A 17,867-nucleotide genomic window follows, 5' to 3' on the forward strand; every position below is an offset into this window, starting at 1 on the left:
GTATTATGAAATTTCATGAGTTAACTGAAAAACGTCTTAATAATTTAAATTGTATATCTGGGCGAATAGAAATAAGGACTTAAAATGTGTTTCCCTGAAAAGTCAGCCCCATTGCTGTCCATATTTAAATATTGGCAATATACTTTTCTAGGTTTTTTAAGTTATTTCAATTTTTATGTTCTTGTAATGTTAGAAACAACAATATTTATTCAAAGCATATTGTGAAAGCCATCATCTAGGGGGAAAAACTGATGGATGACCCAGGAGAAAAAAGACTTGATGTCTCTGTGATGGAGTTGGAATTTTTGGAAAAAGGGTAGGTGGGACCTGGCTGAAGGGATTATATTAGTTGTCTATGCTTCCTAACAAATCACTATAAACTCAGTGGCTCAAAACAACACCCATTTACTATCTCATAGTCTCTGTAGGTCAGGAGGCTGGATACAGGTTGTCTGGATCTTCTGATCAGGGTCTCATCAGGCTAAAATCAAGGCGTTGGTCGGAGCTGTGATCTCACCTGAGCTTCTGGGTTCTCTTCCAGACTCATTGGTTGTTGAGAGAATTAATTTCCTTGTGGCTGTGTGATGAGGTCCTTAGTTCTGAAGGGCTGGCTACCAGTGCCCTGCCACATGGCCTTCTCCACCACATGGCAGTTTGCTTCTTTCAGGCCAGCAGGGGAGTATCCTCTAAGATGCACGAGGAGTCTTATATAATGTAATGTAGTGATGAGAGTGAGCATCCCATCACAGGTCCTACTCGCCCTCAAGGAGAAGGGATTATACAGGGCTTGTACACCAGGGGCAGAATCTTGAGGACTGTCTTAGAATTCTGCCTACCACAGGAAGCAATGAGAGAAGTAAGATTTGACTGCTGATGCTTACACAAAGTCATCACTATCACCATCGTTGGCTGTCACCATCATCATTGACTCAGATTTTGAGAATCAAGAAGATATGAGTGAACTCATGCAAAGTATAAAGTGTTTAATTCACCATTGAGGAAACTAACCCGAGAGCTTCAGTAACTTAACAAATATTCCCCTTGGAGGGGCTAAACTGGAGCATAGACATGCCTGCTTCTCTCACATGCCCCCCACCTAGTAAGTATTGGGTTGGCCAAAAAGTTCATTTGGTTAATAAATTCGTTGTTCAATAAAGTTCTTGGTGAAAATGAAAAATGTGTCTTATTTTTATTTAAAACCAAACAGACTTTTTGGCCAACTCAATAGTTCAGCTATTGAGGAGATCTGCCTCCAAAATCCAAAATCTAGACTCATAGCTGGCAGTTCCATGTCACTTGTGAGTGGATTAGAGCAGTGTTCCAGAATGTGGAATATGCTTCCTCCGGACCCCAAAAGCATTTCCCTGGCATTGTTCTGTCTTCTTAGAGGTGAGAGATTCCAGATGTCAGACCTACTTTGGAGGGAGTGTCTCAGCGTGGCCCAGACATTTCCTTAATGTGTCAGGCCCCTGACTCTTCTTAGGGTTTATTTCTACCCTCTGGAGGACATGCATCTCACATCTGCAATGTATTTACCATTTCTTATTTATTAGGTTCAATTAACATGGTTTTTTGATGGCGGTCCAATGTTTTGTTTTGAGACGTGTCCAGAAAGTTCAGGTTCTTTCATAAAATATTAGGTCAGAGGGTGGGAGAGTTATCATTGCCCTGTGGCAAGACTCTAAATGTATGTTCTTGTCTGCCCAGTGTGACTGGGAACTCCTTCTGATACTTCTTCCCCATAGGAGATTACTTCTGTCCAATAGGATAGAAAAGACAACATCAGCCACATCAAGGCACCCCTTTTAGTGTGCTCCAGCAAAGACACCACCCTGGGGACAGCACCTGCAATTGATGCTTAGTTGGTTGAGTTCAGGGTAGTCCCCTGTCATTCTCCAGGATCCCACTGCTTCAGGATGCCTTTAACTCAGAAAGTGGGTTGTAGCTATGAGGAAGACCTTAGGAAAGGAGTTTCAAAATAAATTGTATTACTCAGAGCAGGAAAAGATGAGTGGAACAAAGGAGAGATTCCAGAAATAGGCCTCACTTTGGATGAGAATGTCATATATGATGGAATTGGCATTCCACTTCACCAAAACTTTTAGGAAAAAAAAGAAAACCCGAGAGATTACATATGCAACCCAGGGTTGGGAAACACTTTCTAACCAAGATAGAACTCTTGGAAATAACAAGAAAAATAAGACACATTTGACTATATTTATGGCAACCCATATGTGACGAAAGGGACCATAACAAAGATAGTAGATAATTTAGGGATCTGGGAAAAGTAGCACTGATGAGGGTAAATATATATAACAAAAAGTCTTACAAATTGACAGTAACTAATAAAAAATGGGCACAGGATAATAATAGGCAGTTTACAGGAGAGCAAATTCAAGTAGCCAAAAAACATATGAAAAGATACTCAAGTTCTGAATATCCATAGAAATGCACATTAAATCAGTAATATGATATCACTAGCAGAGTTGAAAAGATCTGTAACTCCTATTGTTGGTGAGGATGTGGGGCAAAGACATTCCCTTTCATTGGTGGGAGAAATGTGAATTTTATTGGCTTTGAAATTTGGTAAAGCAATCTTAATTTTAATTAAACTGAATATAATTGAAGTAAAATTAAAAGCAAATATACTTAACATACAAATTCCTCTGCTAGTAATTTTTACCATAGAGTAAGATTTTAGTAAATTAAAAAGTACATTTACCCAACACAGTTGTCCCTTTATTAGCAATTTATCCCATAGATTAAAATCACCCCTAGTTCCACCCGTTGGTTCCATGTGTTCTACCTGCTGGGAACACAGTACCACATAAGGGTCACTGATTTAGAGTGTATACTGGGCCCTGGAGGATGGTGCCTCACCCTCGCTGGGTGTCGTCTCAAAGCTGGCACCTCACTTGCCACTCATTTTGGCAACTGAGCTTGTATAAGGGTGTTTTTTCTGTTGTTTTTGTGTGTCCGCGCCACACTGCTTGTGGGATATTAGTTCCCCAACTGGGGGATTGAACCCAGGCCATGGCAGTGAAAGCGCTAAGTCCTAACCACTGGACCACCAGGGAATTCCCTGTATAAGCATGTTTATTGTGGCATTCTTTTTTTTTTTTTCGGTTCATGGGCCTCACTGTTGTGGCCTCTCCCGTTGTGGAGCACAGGCTCTGGGTGCGCAGGCTCAGCGGCCATGGCTCACAGGCCCAGCCGCCCCGCGGCACGCGGGATCCTCCCGGACCGGGGCATGAACCCGCGCCCCCTGCATTGGCAGGCGGACTCCCAACCACTGCGCCACCAGGGAAGCCCATGTGGCATTCTTGATGGTGGCAAAAAAGCTGGAGACAAAGAGGACATGCAGTAACAGGAGGATGGCCAGTACTGCCAGATTGTAAAACATCAACCTTTTTGTGCAACAGGAAGAATCTGGAAATGGCTGAATAAATTATGATTGGTTCACACTAAATAATGTTATGTAACCATTAGAAATGATGAATTAGAGGTATACCTGTAGACTTGGAGGGATTTTTCACAAGACATGCTTGAAGGGGAGATGCATAGTTCAGAAAGGTGTGTATAAATATCATTTTGTAAAATAACATTAACCCTCCATATATATATATATATATACACACACACATTTATACACACACACACACACACACACATGCATAATTACATGAGCCTAGAGAAGACTACAGAGCTGCTAGGTTGTTAACACGATTTGGGGATATGGTACGGTAGGGTGGGAGAGGGTGATGGTGGAGGGGAGGAATTAAAGCAGCATTAAAAGAAATTCATAAGTGTTCTGTAACAACAGTAATAATATTGTTAGAATGGTGGCTTGAAGCAATTAATATGCCCACAAAGGACCAACCTCCATATATTAATTTGTCTTTTGGGATAATCTGAATGATGAATAGATTGATGCAGTCTCAGCTCTGCTTTTCTGATAGTAACATTGCTCAGAACTGTGAGGCAGGATTGAAAGCTCAACTTAATTGTCTAGCTCTGGATCAAATTCGGGATCACATAATATGAGGAGTAGTTAAGGAACTAAGTGCCAATATTAATTGATTTCCTGGGATATGAGTGCTTGGTTTTAATTTTAAAGGAAACTATTATTTCAAGTACCCGTATCACTGTATATTTAATATGGTACATCTTTCTCCATGTGGTTTTTCGAAGTCCTCCTAAGCCTGAATGTGATCTTTAGTTTCTTGTATGCATGTAACATTCTGCCTATGTCTTCTATGGCACTTGTCAAAATGAGCTTTGTTTTATTTATTTGTATATTTATTTTATCCTCTCCACTAGTTTTCAAGTTACTTTAGATGAAGGACTCATCTGAAAATTGAATTTATCAGTTTTATCTCCGGGTACACTTCTTTATGCATAATAAGCAATTTAACCATAATTATTAAAAACAATAAAATTTGATGGCTTAAAACCTTCATGATTTGAATAGAGCATTTTTTAATGAGTAAGGATGATAGTTTTCAGCAAAAACCATTGTGCTTCTATATTTCAGATATTGATAAAGTGTGTTGTGGTTTTGCAAGGCCTACCAAATATTCACTCAAAGAAACATATTGCGAGCTTTGAAAGTGTACAGCACATGATAGCTTGTTGTATCTTCTACATAACAAAGGTATTTATCTCATTCTTTGTCTAGTGTCATGAAACTTAGGAGCCCTAATGGTTTAGCAAGTTAAGCTACTTGTAATCACAGTAATTAGAATACTTTGAAAAATAATACCCCCAAAGCATTTTAGATCAAAAGTAGCCTGAGCAGGCTAGTTGGTAAAGTCTGGAAGGGCCTATCTTAGGCCAGGGAGAGGGGGCTGAAAGAGGACATTTTATGGGACCTCATTCATTTTAGAATCAAGAAAGAACAAGATACCAGGGGCAGAGAGGTGTAGGCTTATGTATCCTCACTGCTTGGCTCAAAGGCCAGCATTGTGTGTTTCTTCAAGGGCTTTGGTTGACTGAATCCAGTGAATCTCTTCAAAGAAGGGCCATATTTGCCTACCTATTTTATGTAGTCTTCCCAGAACCTTTCTGATTTGGCAGTGATCTGGAAGAATACTGCATGGATGGGCTGATATGATGGGACTTAAGTTTGCTTCTGTGGAGGTCTGGCAACAGAGAGGCCTCTACCCTCTACCTTAGCAAAAAGGTCATGGTTTGCTGGCAATTCAGGCTCCTGGCCTGACTTCAGGAGCAGAAAATCATATTCCTTCCGTCACTCACTGGTTTGCCGCTCTTGGAGAGACATCTATGACCTGATCTGTGTAGATGCTGAGGGAGCATAAGCCTTTAGCAGGAAGAAAAATAACAACTCACTTAAGGGAAGAGGCCAAACACTAGAATAATTGTATTATTTACCCTCACCATGTTGAAAAGGATCAGAGATGACTTAAGAAAAAGAAACCTGTCAAGCAATGCAATCAGAACAAATTTAAGTTTTTTCTTCCGGTTTTACTGAGATATAACTGGCATACAGCACTGTGTAAGTTTAAGGTGTACAACATAATGACTTGATTTACATACGTCATGAAGTGATTACCACAATAAATTTAGTGAACATGCATCATCTCCTATAGATACAAAATTAAAGAAATAGAAAAAAATTTTTTTTCTTGTGATGAGAACTCTTAGGATTTACTCTTAACAGCTTTCATATACAACAAATTTAATTTTTGATTAAAAAATAGGTAAAGATTATGATTATGGTACTTCTCGAGTCACATCTGGAAGCTCAAGAAATACCCAACAATGTAGAATAGAATTATCTAGAGATAAATTCACAAGACAGATCCAGAAGTCATAACATGAAACAAAGGAGTCTGGAGGTAGAAAAGAAATAAGTAGAGAAGTAATCATCTTTCTGAGTGCCAGGCGGGATTAATGTAAGAATATATGTGTAGACACATGTTGGTGAAATTCCTGAAGTCCAAGGATAAGGATGAATCTTAAAGTTTTGAGACCCAAAGAACAGATTATTTATTTGCAATGGAAAGAGAATCAATTAGCTTCAGACTTTTTTAATCAGCAACACTAACAGTTAAATTCCTGGAGCAACATTTATAGAATCCTGAGGGAAGAAGACTAAGGCCCCAAAATTACTAACCAGGAAAAGATATCATTCATTTGTCAGGGCAAAATAAACATTTTCAGAAGTGCAGGCATTTAAAAAGTATTCTGTCCATGTACTTATCTGAGGACAACACTTGGGGAAATACTCTATCAAATGACAGTTGGTTCAGAACAGAAATCCCAAGATAGGGAAAGACAAAAAGGAGAGGAATAATGGGAGCATCGAATCTTGCAATATATGTATTATTAAAGTTAAATAGATAATAATGATGTGACTAGGACTTTGTAATATAAATGCTAAGTAGGGACTTTTGAAATATAAGAGTCATCCTTGAAAGAAAAACTTAACAGTAACCTAGAACTAAAGCTTCTATCCTGTTTGGGGTTGAGGGAGGCGTGAGCAGCTATAGATGCATGGTGCATGTGTGTTAAAAATACATATAGTATAAAACTACATGTTGTATAACATTTTTTTAAATTAATTAATTAATTAATTTTTGGCTACGTCGGGTCTTCGTTGCTGCGCGCGGGCTTTCTCTCGTTGTGGCGAGCAGGGGCTACTCTTCGTTGTGGTGTGTGGGCCTCTCATTGCAGTGGCTTCTCTTGTTGCAGAGCACGGGCTCTAGGCGCGTGAGCTTCAGTAGTTGTGGCACGTGGGCTCAGATAGTTGTGGTTCATGGGCTCTCAAGCTGCAGGCTCAGTAGTTGTGGCGCATGGGCTTAGTTGCTCCGCGGCATGTGGGATCTTCCTGAACCAGGGCTCGAACCCGTGTCCCCTGCATTTGCAGGCAGATTCTTAACCACTGTGCCACCAGGGAATTCCCCACATATTGTATAACATTATTATTTTCTTTTGATGGAATATATGTATTTAGAGATGACTCAGGAATATGTAGGCATGAGCTGATCTTTAAAGCACAGTAGGACTTCAAAATTGACAGGAAAGAAAAGCAAACAGAGGAATGACAGGGAGGAAAAAGGAACAGGAAAAAATGACAGGGACGAAAAATGGCTAATTCAGCGAAGGTAAGAAGAAGGAAAGTGAGATTGTACTTAAGATGGAAGGAATAAAACCAAGTACATTAATTACTTCCCTAAGCGTGAATGAACTCAGGAGACAGAGACTGTCAGATGGGCTGAAAAGGCAGATTCAAATGTGTATTATTTGAAGAAACACTTGTAAAGCAAGATAACAAGCAATTTGAAAAATAAATAGACAAAGATATTGGGAAAATGCAAACAAAAATGAAGGAAGGGTGGCAATTTTCATATTTGAAAAAGCAGAATTCAGTGTCCAAAACATTAATCAGGACAAAGAGAGGCATTATGTAGTGTCCTTCCAATCGCTCCTGGATGGCACCTGGCACTTTCTGGTCTTAGGGCAGTCTCACTGTCAAGTATTAAAGATGAAGTCTGAATTAAAACAAAACTTGAATTGTTTACAACAGCAAATTAAAGGAGAAAAACAATTAGGTTATATGAAAAATGCTACAAACGCGTTTGATAACACTCAGCAACTTTTCCTAATAAAACTTCTAAATAGGTTAGGAAGGGAAGGAAGTTATTGCATAATGATAAAGACATTTACCAAAAATTTTTAGCACATATCATACTAAACGGCAAATTTTTGAAGCTGTTTCCTTAAAATCAGGCACAGGAGATACTGACTCTTAATAATGTGATTCATTATTTGTAGAGATCTGGTCTGATGAAATAGATAAGGTATGAAATAATTTTATAATATTAGAAAAGCATAATTTGTAATTGTAGAGGTCTCAAAACCCCATGAGAATCTAGTAAAAGATTACTAGAATTAAAAAGAATTTATAAAATGGTATAAGAATTTATAAGAAGTTAGAAAGTTATGTAAGACACTGATAAGTTGGTTTTTTTTTAATGTTTTTCTTATTGTTTTTATTTTTAATATGAGTAGTAGCCAGTTAGAAATGGACAGGGGAAAATATACCACTTATAATACACACTATTTTAAACTTAACAAAATGTTAAAGAACCTAAGTAAAAGAAATGTGAAATCTTACTGAAGGACACAAAATAAGATCTGCACATATGGCAGGCCACACCAAGTTCCTGAATAGGAAGGCTTACTGTCATAGCTATATAAATCTTTCCTAAAATAATATTTCCATGCATTGCAGTTTTAATCAGAATCCTAGTGAGCTTTCTTTGAAACTGATTAGTGTTACTTAGAAATTCTCAGTAGGTATTAAAATTTACCAAGGCCACTTCAATAAAAAATGGTCTTAATAGAGTAACGGGCAAATAGATCAGTGGAATAAAATAAGAGACTCCAGGAAGAGCTGGCTCCGGGTCTACAGGAAGAACTTAATATAAGACAAAGGTGGCATTTATATTCATTGAGAAAATGATAATTTATCAATAAAAGGTGGTGATATAACCGACTCTTCATTTGAAAATAACGCCAGAGCCCTACCTCATACTGTAAACAAAATGAAGTCCAGATGGATTTGAGGATATTTGGATTGCCTTGAAATCGGGAGACCTTTCTCAACAGGCCACAAAATTCAAAAGATACACACACAAAAATAGATAAATAGATGACACGATCATTTAAAAATACTTTTTTTAATGATAAGACACTATAGACAAAGCTTAAAGGCATTTATTTTTAAAAAATACAACAGTTGCAGGATTATTAACATTGATTGCCTCAGGCAGTAATCAATGAGAAAATAGGAAATAATTTCACAGTTTGGGAAAAGAAGGATCAGATTTATTTTTAATTATGGAGGATATGATTAAATATTTCAGTCACCTTAAAAAGTGGAACAGTGAACAAGTACCAGAGGATGAATGGCCATCTAATGAGGTCAGAGAGAAGCCATTCAAGGGTTTCAAACCTGGGAATGACGTAATGAGATTTGCATTTTAGAAAAAAGAAATTATTCTGGTTGCACAACAGCTAATAATTAGAGGGGGATAAGATCCGAGGCAGGAAATGAGTTAGAAGGCGAGAGGTGATGAACTAAACTAGTGTGGAAAAAGTGAGAGATAGAATTGAAAGGATTCAAGAGTTATTTATGAGATAGAATTGAGTAGGGGGGGATCAAGGAGGGAGAGGGAAGAGTCCACAGTAATCCAGGATCTGGGCAGTTGGGTGAGTACAATGCAATTTGTTGAACCCTGGGTGGGAAAGGGGGAAAAGATAATGAGTTTTGAATATATTGAATTTGGGGGCATACAGGATATCCAGAGAGGTGGACATTATATAATTGGACCTATAGGCTTGAAGTTCAGGAGAGGCCAAATATATGTAAAGACAACGGAGTCATTAGTATACGGGCTCAACTGAAGCAACAGAGATAGATGGTATCACCCGGGGTCAATGTGTAGAGTAAGAAAAGAAGAGAATTGTCTTAAGAATCTCAAGGGTGTTGTTAGTCCACGGGTCTCATCCGGCTTCCACTAGGCAAGAGGAAGAATTGGAAAGGTGATTAGTCCAAAGGTGTTTTATTATTCCTAACCCCTCCCCAACCTTAAGAATCTTTCTGGTGCTATTAGTTCTGTCATTGTCACAAGGGAGTAACTGTTGAAAGCAGGGGTCCCACACAATCCAAAGGACCCCTTTCCGTTCCCACTGCTCAGTCACACACACACATCAATTAGTGTAATCCTGGGCTAAAAGGGCACCTTCCAAGGTTACTTTTCTTTAGAATATATTCATCTGCTTGGCCTCACCTCCCCCTTTCCCCCTGAACCCTTCCATCAGTGAGTATTTCCAGGACAGGGGTGTCATTTTCAAATAAGAAAATACCGGGTTACACTGTCTTTCCAGGGCACTGGGCAGCTGTTCACCTTACATTTAAATAACTAACCGTGGCTGCTGCAGTGTTTCTTCCAGAACAAAGACACTTTATTCCAAGGCAGCTCATTGCTTGTAACTTGCCAATAGCAACTTCTCCTGCTAAAAACCAACTAAACAGCCAACCAACCAGCCAACCAAAAAACCAGTCCTGCTTACACAGGCACTCCGTATATGACCGTTAATGGGGAGGAGTCAGGAGCGGGAAGGGATAAGGATGGAGGAGAGGAGAGGTGGCCCCTAGACCAGGGTCCCAGCAGCGTGATCCGGGCATGTGTGGGGTCAGCTTGGACAGGACATCTGTCTCTCCTCTCTCACAGGAGGAGGATGGTTATCCTTATGCATGGGTGTGTAGGTGGGTTTGGGGACAGCAGATATGCCAGTTCCCCTGCACTGCTCTCTGGAAAGGAAGCAAGGTCATTTGCAGAGAGTGGGGAGATGGAGAGTGAGGGTGGGCTCCAGAGATGTGAGAAGATGTTTGTGTAACAGCCCCCGTGGGAGACGGGAGAGAGTGCTGACCTAGAATAAGCAGGGTTTCCACCCAGCGTTTGGGGCTGCGTGGAGGCTGAGATCCTCCACGAAATTCACATGCCTCCTCTCTCAGCTGCCTGTGGTTTTTCTCCCACAGCAGTTTGCGGCTGGCTCTGTATTTCTTGACCGCCACCCGTGACTCCAGCCCCTTTCCCCCGCCTGAGGAATCATTTTGAGATCCTCTGGACATTATTATAGAAATGACCCTGAATGTTCTGGACATTTTCTTTAAAGTATATTGAATTGGCCAAAAAAGTTCATTTGGGTTTTCTGTGAGGTGTTAACGCAAAACCCCAAAGAACTTTTTGGCCAACACGCTATATATTAATGTCAGGATTTGATGCTAGAGCTGGTTCTGTCCCAAATTGATACTCTGAGAATTGTCATTTCAGAAGTTTCCTCCAGCCTGACCAATAGACCCAGAAGCCTGACTACCCCTGAATCCCAGATTTGAGGCATTCGTTTGATAGAAACATATTTTTATAGAGATTTTCTCTTAGGACATGTAAAGCCCAATTAGTCAAACGGCCCTGTTTCTTTTCTCTGTTCTGTTTTAAAAATTGGTAATCTTTCCGGATGGTTCAATCTTTCTTCTTTAAGGAGCAGTATTTTTTTCTGAAAGCTGCCAGAATTCCAAATAAAGTACCACTTCTGAGACATGTCATCTTAAATATTTGATTATTTTCACATTGTTAAAAAATTTATTATGCCAAACATCTGGCACATTTAAAAAATTTCTATTCACCATTTGGTATGTTAAGTAGAATTAGTTCTCTGTTTTGCTTTTGTTTGGAAAAATTCATTCTCATTTAGTATTTTCCACTGGCATGTTAAAATTCATTCTCATTTAGTATTTTCCACTGGCATGTTAAAATTCATTCTCATTTAGTATTTTCCACTGGCATTGTTAAAAAATTTATTATGCCAAACATCTGGCACATTTAAAAAATTTCTATTCACCATTTGGTATGTTGAGTAGAATTGGTTCTCTGTTTTTCTTTTGTTTGGAAAAAATTCATTCTCATTTAAGTATTTTCCACTGGCATGTTAAAACAAGGAGAAAAGATTGCACAGTGCTGTATAAACCAAATATGTTGGAAAGCAAAGGTGAATGGGGAGCAAATGTTAGCTCACTTCTGTTTTCTAATAACAAAACTTGTTCCCTCTCTTATCAGTTTTACAATGAGATTGGACAGTTTTGCCTAGCATTCAAAGCCCTGCTTGACCTAACCCCACCTACCTTGGCAAAATTTGTTTCACTGTTTTCCTTTCCACATTCTGTCCCACAGTCAACATTAGTTTAACACCATTGCCCTGGTCCTACAGAAATATTTCCAGTTCTTAGCATTTGCATTAGGTAGGTCTTATGAGCTTCAAGCAGCCACTCACTGTTTTTCAGCCACCTTATATATTCTTTCCCTGCCTGGGAAGTAATAGTTGTTACTTATCTTATATACTAACCTATTCAGCTTAACAGAATACACCTACAGATAAATTCATACAAACTTATTTATACCCTGAGAGTATTGTCCTGGGGATTCACGGTGAATACATCCCTTATATGGGCTCTTTCACTAGAGCAGGGTCTATGCAAATCAGATTGCTGGCCAGGGAAGCTTTCCTGGAGTTAGTGCTAGGGCCCAGGGTTTAACGACCAAGTAACGCTATATAAATCAGGTGGGAAAGCTGTTCTGGGAAAGGCCTCAGCTGTAGGAAGGCATGAAGTCCTGATACCATGGTGACTAGCAGGATTTATACTTGGCTTAATATTTTGTAAGCTTAAAGTGCAAGGAGATGAATAGTGGAAGATGACACTGGAGAGGTAGGTAAGGGCCAGGCTAGAGGAGGCCAGATAACAGTTCGTAACCAGGAGCGTGGAAGAGAGTGGCAGAGCGGGCCCCTTCTCCTGAGTCAGTGTGTGCTTCCCCTACGGCTCATGGAGAACCTGCCAAAACCAGCTGACCTCCAGCCTAGTTTACTGCCAGAATGTCATGTAAATCATTTACTGCTATAAATGCCCCCGAGACATCATGAGGTCAGTAATTGTGCCATTTCACAAAGAAGACAACTCAAGACAAGAAGTGGTGGTTATGTGACCTTTAAGAATGATTTTGTTTTAGCATGGATCTTTTAAGTGGAAATGTTTTTTCATAGTTAACTTACTGTACCAAAAGAGGTATGGCTGTATGTCCCAGAGATATGGAGAATTCATTACTGATGAGATTCCTGGTTTTGTCTTTTATTTAAAATAGTGAAATCATGCAGTTTTAATTCTAGGGAAATATGATCTGGAGGTAAGCTTACAGTTTTCTTAACAGAAACAGGGGAGTTATATCCAAAACATGAGACTTTTGAATTTATGGAAGATGATACATGACTCTTGAAAATAGACTTGTTTCCAACAGAGAAAATTAATAAATATTTTAAATTAGATTCTGCGCTCATGGAAGGAATATGACCTGGCAGTAATGATTATAAATTATGGAAAAAAGATGTTGGACATCACATCAGGGTGCAAATCTCTGTTTGGTGTTACTGACCAAGAAGAAATGCCAGAGGAGGTAATTGTTCTTTGTGTTTCATCTTTAAAGGTATATTTAGCTGAATTTTCTAAGAGGTCATGTAGTATTAGTGAACATGTTAGAAAATTGATCAATTTTTAATTTGTTGTATTTACATAAAAGAAAGCGAATATGTGAAGAGCTTTTTTTCCTTTTAATTATTATCAAGAAAATGAAAAGGTATCCGTGCTAGAATACTTAATAGCCCCCGTCACACGTACTGATGATCAGTTAGGTGTTGATAGAGAGCTTCCTACACCCAGTTGGGCATTGGACTGAAAGCCCTCTACAGTCTCTCCCAGACTGAAGATTTTTATTATTCTGAGTGGGTCACTGAATGCAGTAAATACACGTCAGAGCTTTTCACTCTGTTCAAAGTAGATTTCCTAAACTCCCTGTGACACCTCAGTTGTCTCCTTTATGAGGCTGGTAATGTTAGAGACAACTTTTTAATATCTGCCTCCCAAGCATGGGTCTTACTAGAATCTTATTTTATTGCCTTTTCTTGAAACTATGTGGTTAAATGATTTTGTAGATCAAATTTTGAAGTACTGCTTAGTTTATCAGGTTTCTGAGGAGCATCAGGAGCTACAGTACTTGACGCCCCTTCTGTGACTGGGGCCAGGGTAGAAACTGTTACCCCCAAGCCTGTTTCAGTTGGAGTAGCTCCATTTCTCTCTCTATTATATGCTGCAAAAGCTTAAAAAAACCCCACTGGATGAATATTTTTAGCCATACTACATTTGTTGGGGGGAGGGTTGTCTAGAGAAGGTTTTGATTTAAGCTGAAAGCAACTTGAGCGGTTTTTTTCACCAAGTGTTGTCCACTCAAGAGTCCGTCAGCCAGACCCTTTATGTCACCCAGGCCTTGACTCAGGGCTCTGTCCCTTCACATCATGGTAGGACAGGACCCCTTGCCCCTTTCCTTGGAGCCTCTAGTCCAGCAGAGGGTTGTGATACTTCTTTCAGACTAAGACTGTAGGGACTGAGAACCTAATACCTACTTTATGGGAGTCAGAAGTCATTATAACCATTCAGGGTCCCTTTAAGCCTAAAAGAGCTTGGGAGGTCTATTTTTTTTGGAGAAGAGGAGACATTAACCAGTCCATTCTCAGGCTCAGACAGATGAAAGCATGGTGGGGAGCCTGAGCTCATACCCGCCAACTCTTAGTCCACTAATTGCTGATCCTGTTATGTGCAATGAAAGGCAAAGCAGCAAAAGCAATTAGCTTCCTTGTAAAGAAGCTCCCTCTGGGAAAAAGAAAGGAAAAAAAGGAAAAAGGGATACATTTCTGAGAGCATTTTCTTTTGAGGATTTTTAGAGATATACCCTCAACTGCTCTCAGAATGTTGTGTGTATTGGGGGGAGCTGTTTAGGGGAGCAGAAGTTACTAGGAAAAAGGGAGAGGGAAGAGAAGAAATATTTTGGTTAACATCCATAAAACACTTAGTACTGTGTCTGGCATTTAGTTAGGCTACAATGGCTTATTATTAATTATTAGTTAATTATTAATACATTTTACCATGTAGATTCATAGTTTGGTCTACCAAGTATGAAACATAATTTAAAGAATATTATTTGAAAATGACAATTCTTGAAACATGTTGAAGTACGTTCTGACATTTAACCAATGTTTCTAGGGTTCTTCCAAGAAGTCTTCCAAGACTAAGAAGCCACAACAGATATTATTACCTGAAAAAATAAATGAACATCTGGGTTTATTGGAGACACACCTACTCAAACTGACAAAGCAATGTAGTGTTTTTTTTTTCTTTCTGTATAATTCTGTTTAGCATTTTGCCGTTTAAAATAGAAAATATTCTGTTAAAAGGATTAGGATGAGATTAGCATTTGGTAAACCTTTTAAGGTTTATGCAGTGCTTTTACACTGTGTCATTAATCCTAACAATACGTTGTTAATAAGGGATTGCTAACCACTTTTTACAGATGTGGCTCATAAAGATTAAGTGATTTATTTAGCATTACATAGCTGACTTGGATTTGAGCCTAAATCTTCTCATCCTAAAGCAGGGTTTCTCAGCTTCAACACTATTGCCAATTTTGGCCAGATAATACTTTGCTGTGGGGGACTGTCCTAGGCATTGTGCATGTGGAGTGACATCCCTGGCCTTTGTCCAGAGATGCATAGCACACCATTCTCCCTGCATTCTCCCCAGCTGTGACAACCAACTGTGAGGCAAATGTTGGCAAATATATTGTGGAAGGGGGACACAAAATTGAGAATCACTGCTCTAAAGACAAGAATGTAACTGAGAAATAAAGTGATGGCATGACGGGTGTTATGTACGAGTGATTTGAACCATGGTTTACTCAAGTGAGTCATTGTGCTGTATAGTAATTTAATAATAGACCAAAATGTTAACACAGTGATTAGAGTTTGAGAGATTGCAGTTTGGAAATCTGATTATGATATTAATTTAGTTTCTGGTGATGACAACTATTATTACATTTTTAAGAAGCAGGACTTCAAACCTTCTAGAAGAACAAAAGAGTACCTACATTTATCTCATTAGGAGGCTCCACTTTCGGCCCCTTGGCCTGTTGGGAAGTAACTAAACTTGTAGAGTTCTGTGACCCCACCTCACCTCTCTACTTTGTGCCTCAGTGATATCTGGCTGGTCTTACTGTTTCAGAATTCCCTGACTTGGATCTCTCATTTTATTTCAGTACACTCCATGTCTGTTTCAAGCTGAATTTATGAAATGAACCCAGTGCTGTGTTATTCACATAACCAGTAAACCTAGTTTGGGGAAAGCTGTAATTGTCTGGGTACATATAAAAATATATAATTTCATAAAATGTAAAGTGTTCTGGAAATGTGAATTACTTATTTTCATATTATCAACACCCCCAAACACATTTTAACATTTTACTAAGAAGCACAATATAATGTTACTAGCTAAACAGTAGATTCAGTAACAAAACAATAATAAAAATAATAGTTTTGTACAGTGCTTTCTGTGTGCGAGGAACTATTTTAAGTGTTTCATGCATATGAAAACTTATATAACCCTTATATAACAACCATATGAAATAGGTACTGTTATTATCCCCATTTTAAAGGTAAGGAAATTGAGGCACAGAGAAGGTGAGTAACTTCCCAAGTTCTCATAACTAAAAAGTGTCAGACTTAGGGACTTCCTTGGAGGTCCAATGGTTAAGACTCCATGCTCCCAGTGGATTTGATCCCTGGTGGGGGAACTAAGATCCTGCATCCTGCATGCCGTGCGGCCTAAAAAAGAAAGTGTCAGACTTAGAATCTGAACCCAGGCATCCTGGCTCTAGGGGCTGTCCTGTTCATTATTCTATACTTTACTGTCTTTTAAAGATTTTTTATAAAAATGGAGTTCATATAATTGGTAGGTTTCTGAACCTGATATTTGTTGATACACAATAGCTGTTGAATAAGAAAGACTCATGCCTTGGAAACTCTTCCCCTATTTGGTGGTAGACTGCTTGGCCTTTAGGGGAGAAAAAAAAATGAAAGGAAAATAATTAAGGTTATTGGATTTTTTAATCTCCAAAATATGATATAATTGATATTTTAAGGCACATAATTTAGAATGTATACTTGGGTATTTTCCTGTTTTTCATCCCCAGCAAAGAATTTTCATTTTTGCTTATTGATGTTAAACAGAACCAACAACTTAATTCCTTTTAACCTTAGATGTTACAACTGAACTCTCAGGAGCAGAGGATCCCATATTTCTTTACCCTATAGTTTTAAATTGGTCGGTCAAAGGTGCTGTGGAAGAAGGTAGGTGACCTAAACGTACATATGTTGTTCACTCACCTTACTTTTGAATATCTTTTATTCTGTGGATTCTGTTGTTTTTTACTTAAAGGTTTCACTTGTTCTAGGCAGAATATTTCAGGTTCTTACCCATTCAGAATAAGGCAGGCTCTCGATTGCCGAGTAATGAAAGAGACCAAAATAGGTACCTGATTTAAAGTCTGGAAAGACGGAACCTTGATGGTGGCTTATTTTGGCAGTAAATGGTGTTATTATGAAGCTTACAAAAACTAGGGAATTGAAAAATGTGTTAGTGATCTTTAAAGCTTAGCTATGAAGAAATAGCAGCATTATTGCTTATCTCAGAGTGAAATATAATAAAAATTAGGATAACTAGTTATTCTGGCAACTATCAGCAATTTTTTTCCCACCTAGTCATATGTTAGAGGTAACTTTTAGGAAATCTTACAACACCAAGCTGTTTGAAAAATAAATGAAATTTAGACCGTAAAGGAATATTTGATTTTAGAAAACCAATAGTTTCACTACATTTACTCCTATACATTTTTTAAAAGTGAGAAATCTAAAAAGTAGATTAATAAACTCATCTGTTACAACAAAATGACTGATAGCAATAGTAACCTTTCAATGACAATGACCAAGTGTATTGGAGATTATATATGAACCTTCTTGTTTTCGCAGTTATGAAATTTAAACAGAGACCTAGATTCCTGGAATTCTTTACACAAGTTATGCAAAAATGTATGAATGATGAAAACTTTCAACTTATGGTGGAGATAACAAATCCTGTCTGTGACTTCTTGCAAAGGTATTTGTAATATCTGTTTTATTAGCATTAACAACTTTAAAAAATGAGTAAAATTGTTCCTTAAAGATATATAAAGTGGACGCAAAAGAGAGTGGGGTACATGCAGTTAAAACAGCCATCTGGGAGGTAGTGAGTATTTATGTCTGTGTAAATAAATAAATAAAAATATTCGTACAGCTGAACTAAGGAATAATAGAGCATGTTTATATTTATAGCAGGAAATAAATTAGGCCTTTTGCTATTGAGTCAG

General features: G+C 38.4%; 1 protein-coding gene across 1 annotated transcript in view; it reads left to right on the forward strand.

Annotated features, from left to right (window-relative positions):
* The window catches only part of LOC132433968 (cilia- and flagella-associated protein 54), a 216,771-nt gene that overhangs the window by 90,851 nt on the left and 108,053 nt on the right, over nucleotides 1–17,867 (forward strand). The window contains exons 25-29 of the mRNA XM_060025420.1: nucleotides 4,535–4,654; nucleotides 12,906–13,034; nucleotides 14,675–14,789; nucleotides 16,723–16,812; nucleotides 17,491–17,617. Coding sequence (XP_059881403.1) covers nucleotides 4,535–4,654; nucleotides 12,906–13,034; nucleotides 14,675–14,789; nucleotides 16,723–16,812; nucleotides 17,491–17,617 — 581 coding nt within the window. The remainder of the gene's footprint in view (nucleotides 1–4,534; nucleotides 4,655–12,905; nucleotides 13,035–14,674; nucleotides 14,790–16,722; nucleotides 16,813–17,490; nucleotides 17,618–17,867) is intronic.

Source organism: Delphinus delphis, chromosome 11 (genome assembly GCF_949987515.2).
Source record: "Delphinus delphis chromosome 11, mDelDel1.2, whole genome shotgun sequence".
Taxonomy (NCBI): Eukaryota; Metazoa; Chordata; class Mammalia; order Artiodactyla; family Delphinidae; genus Delphinus; species Delphinus delphis.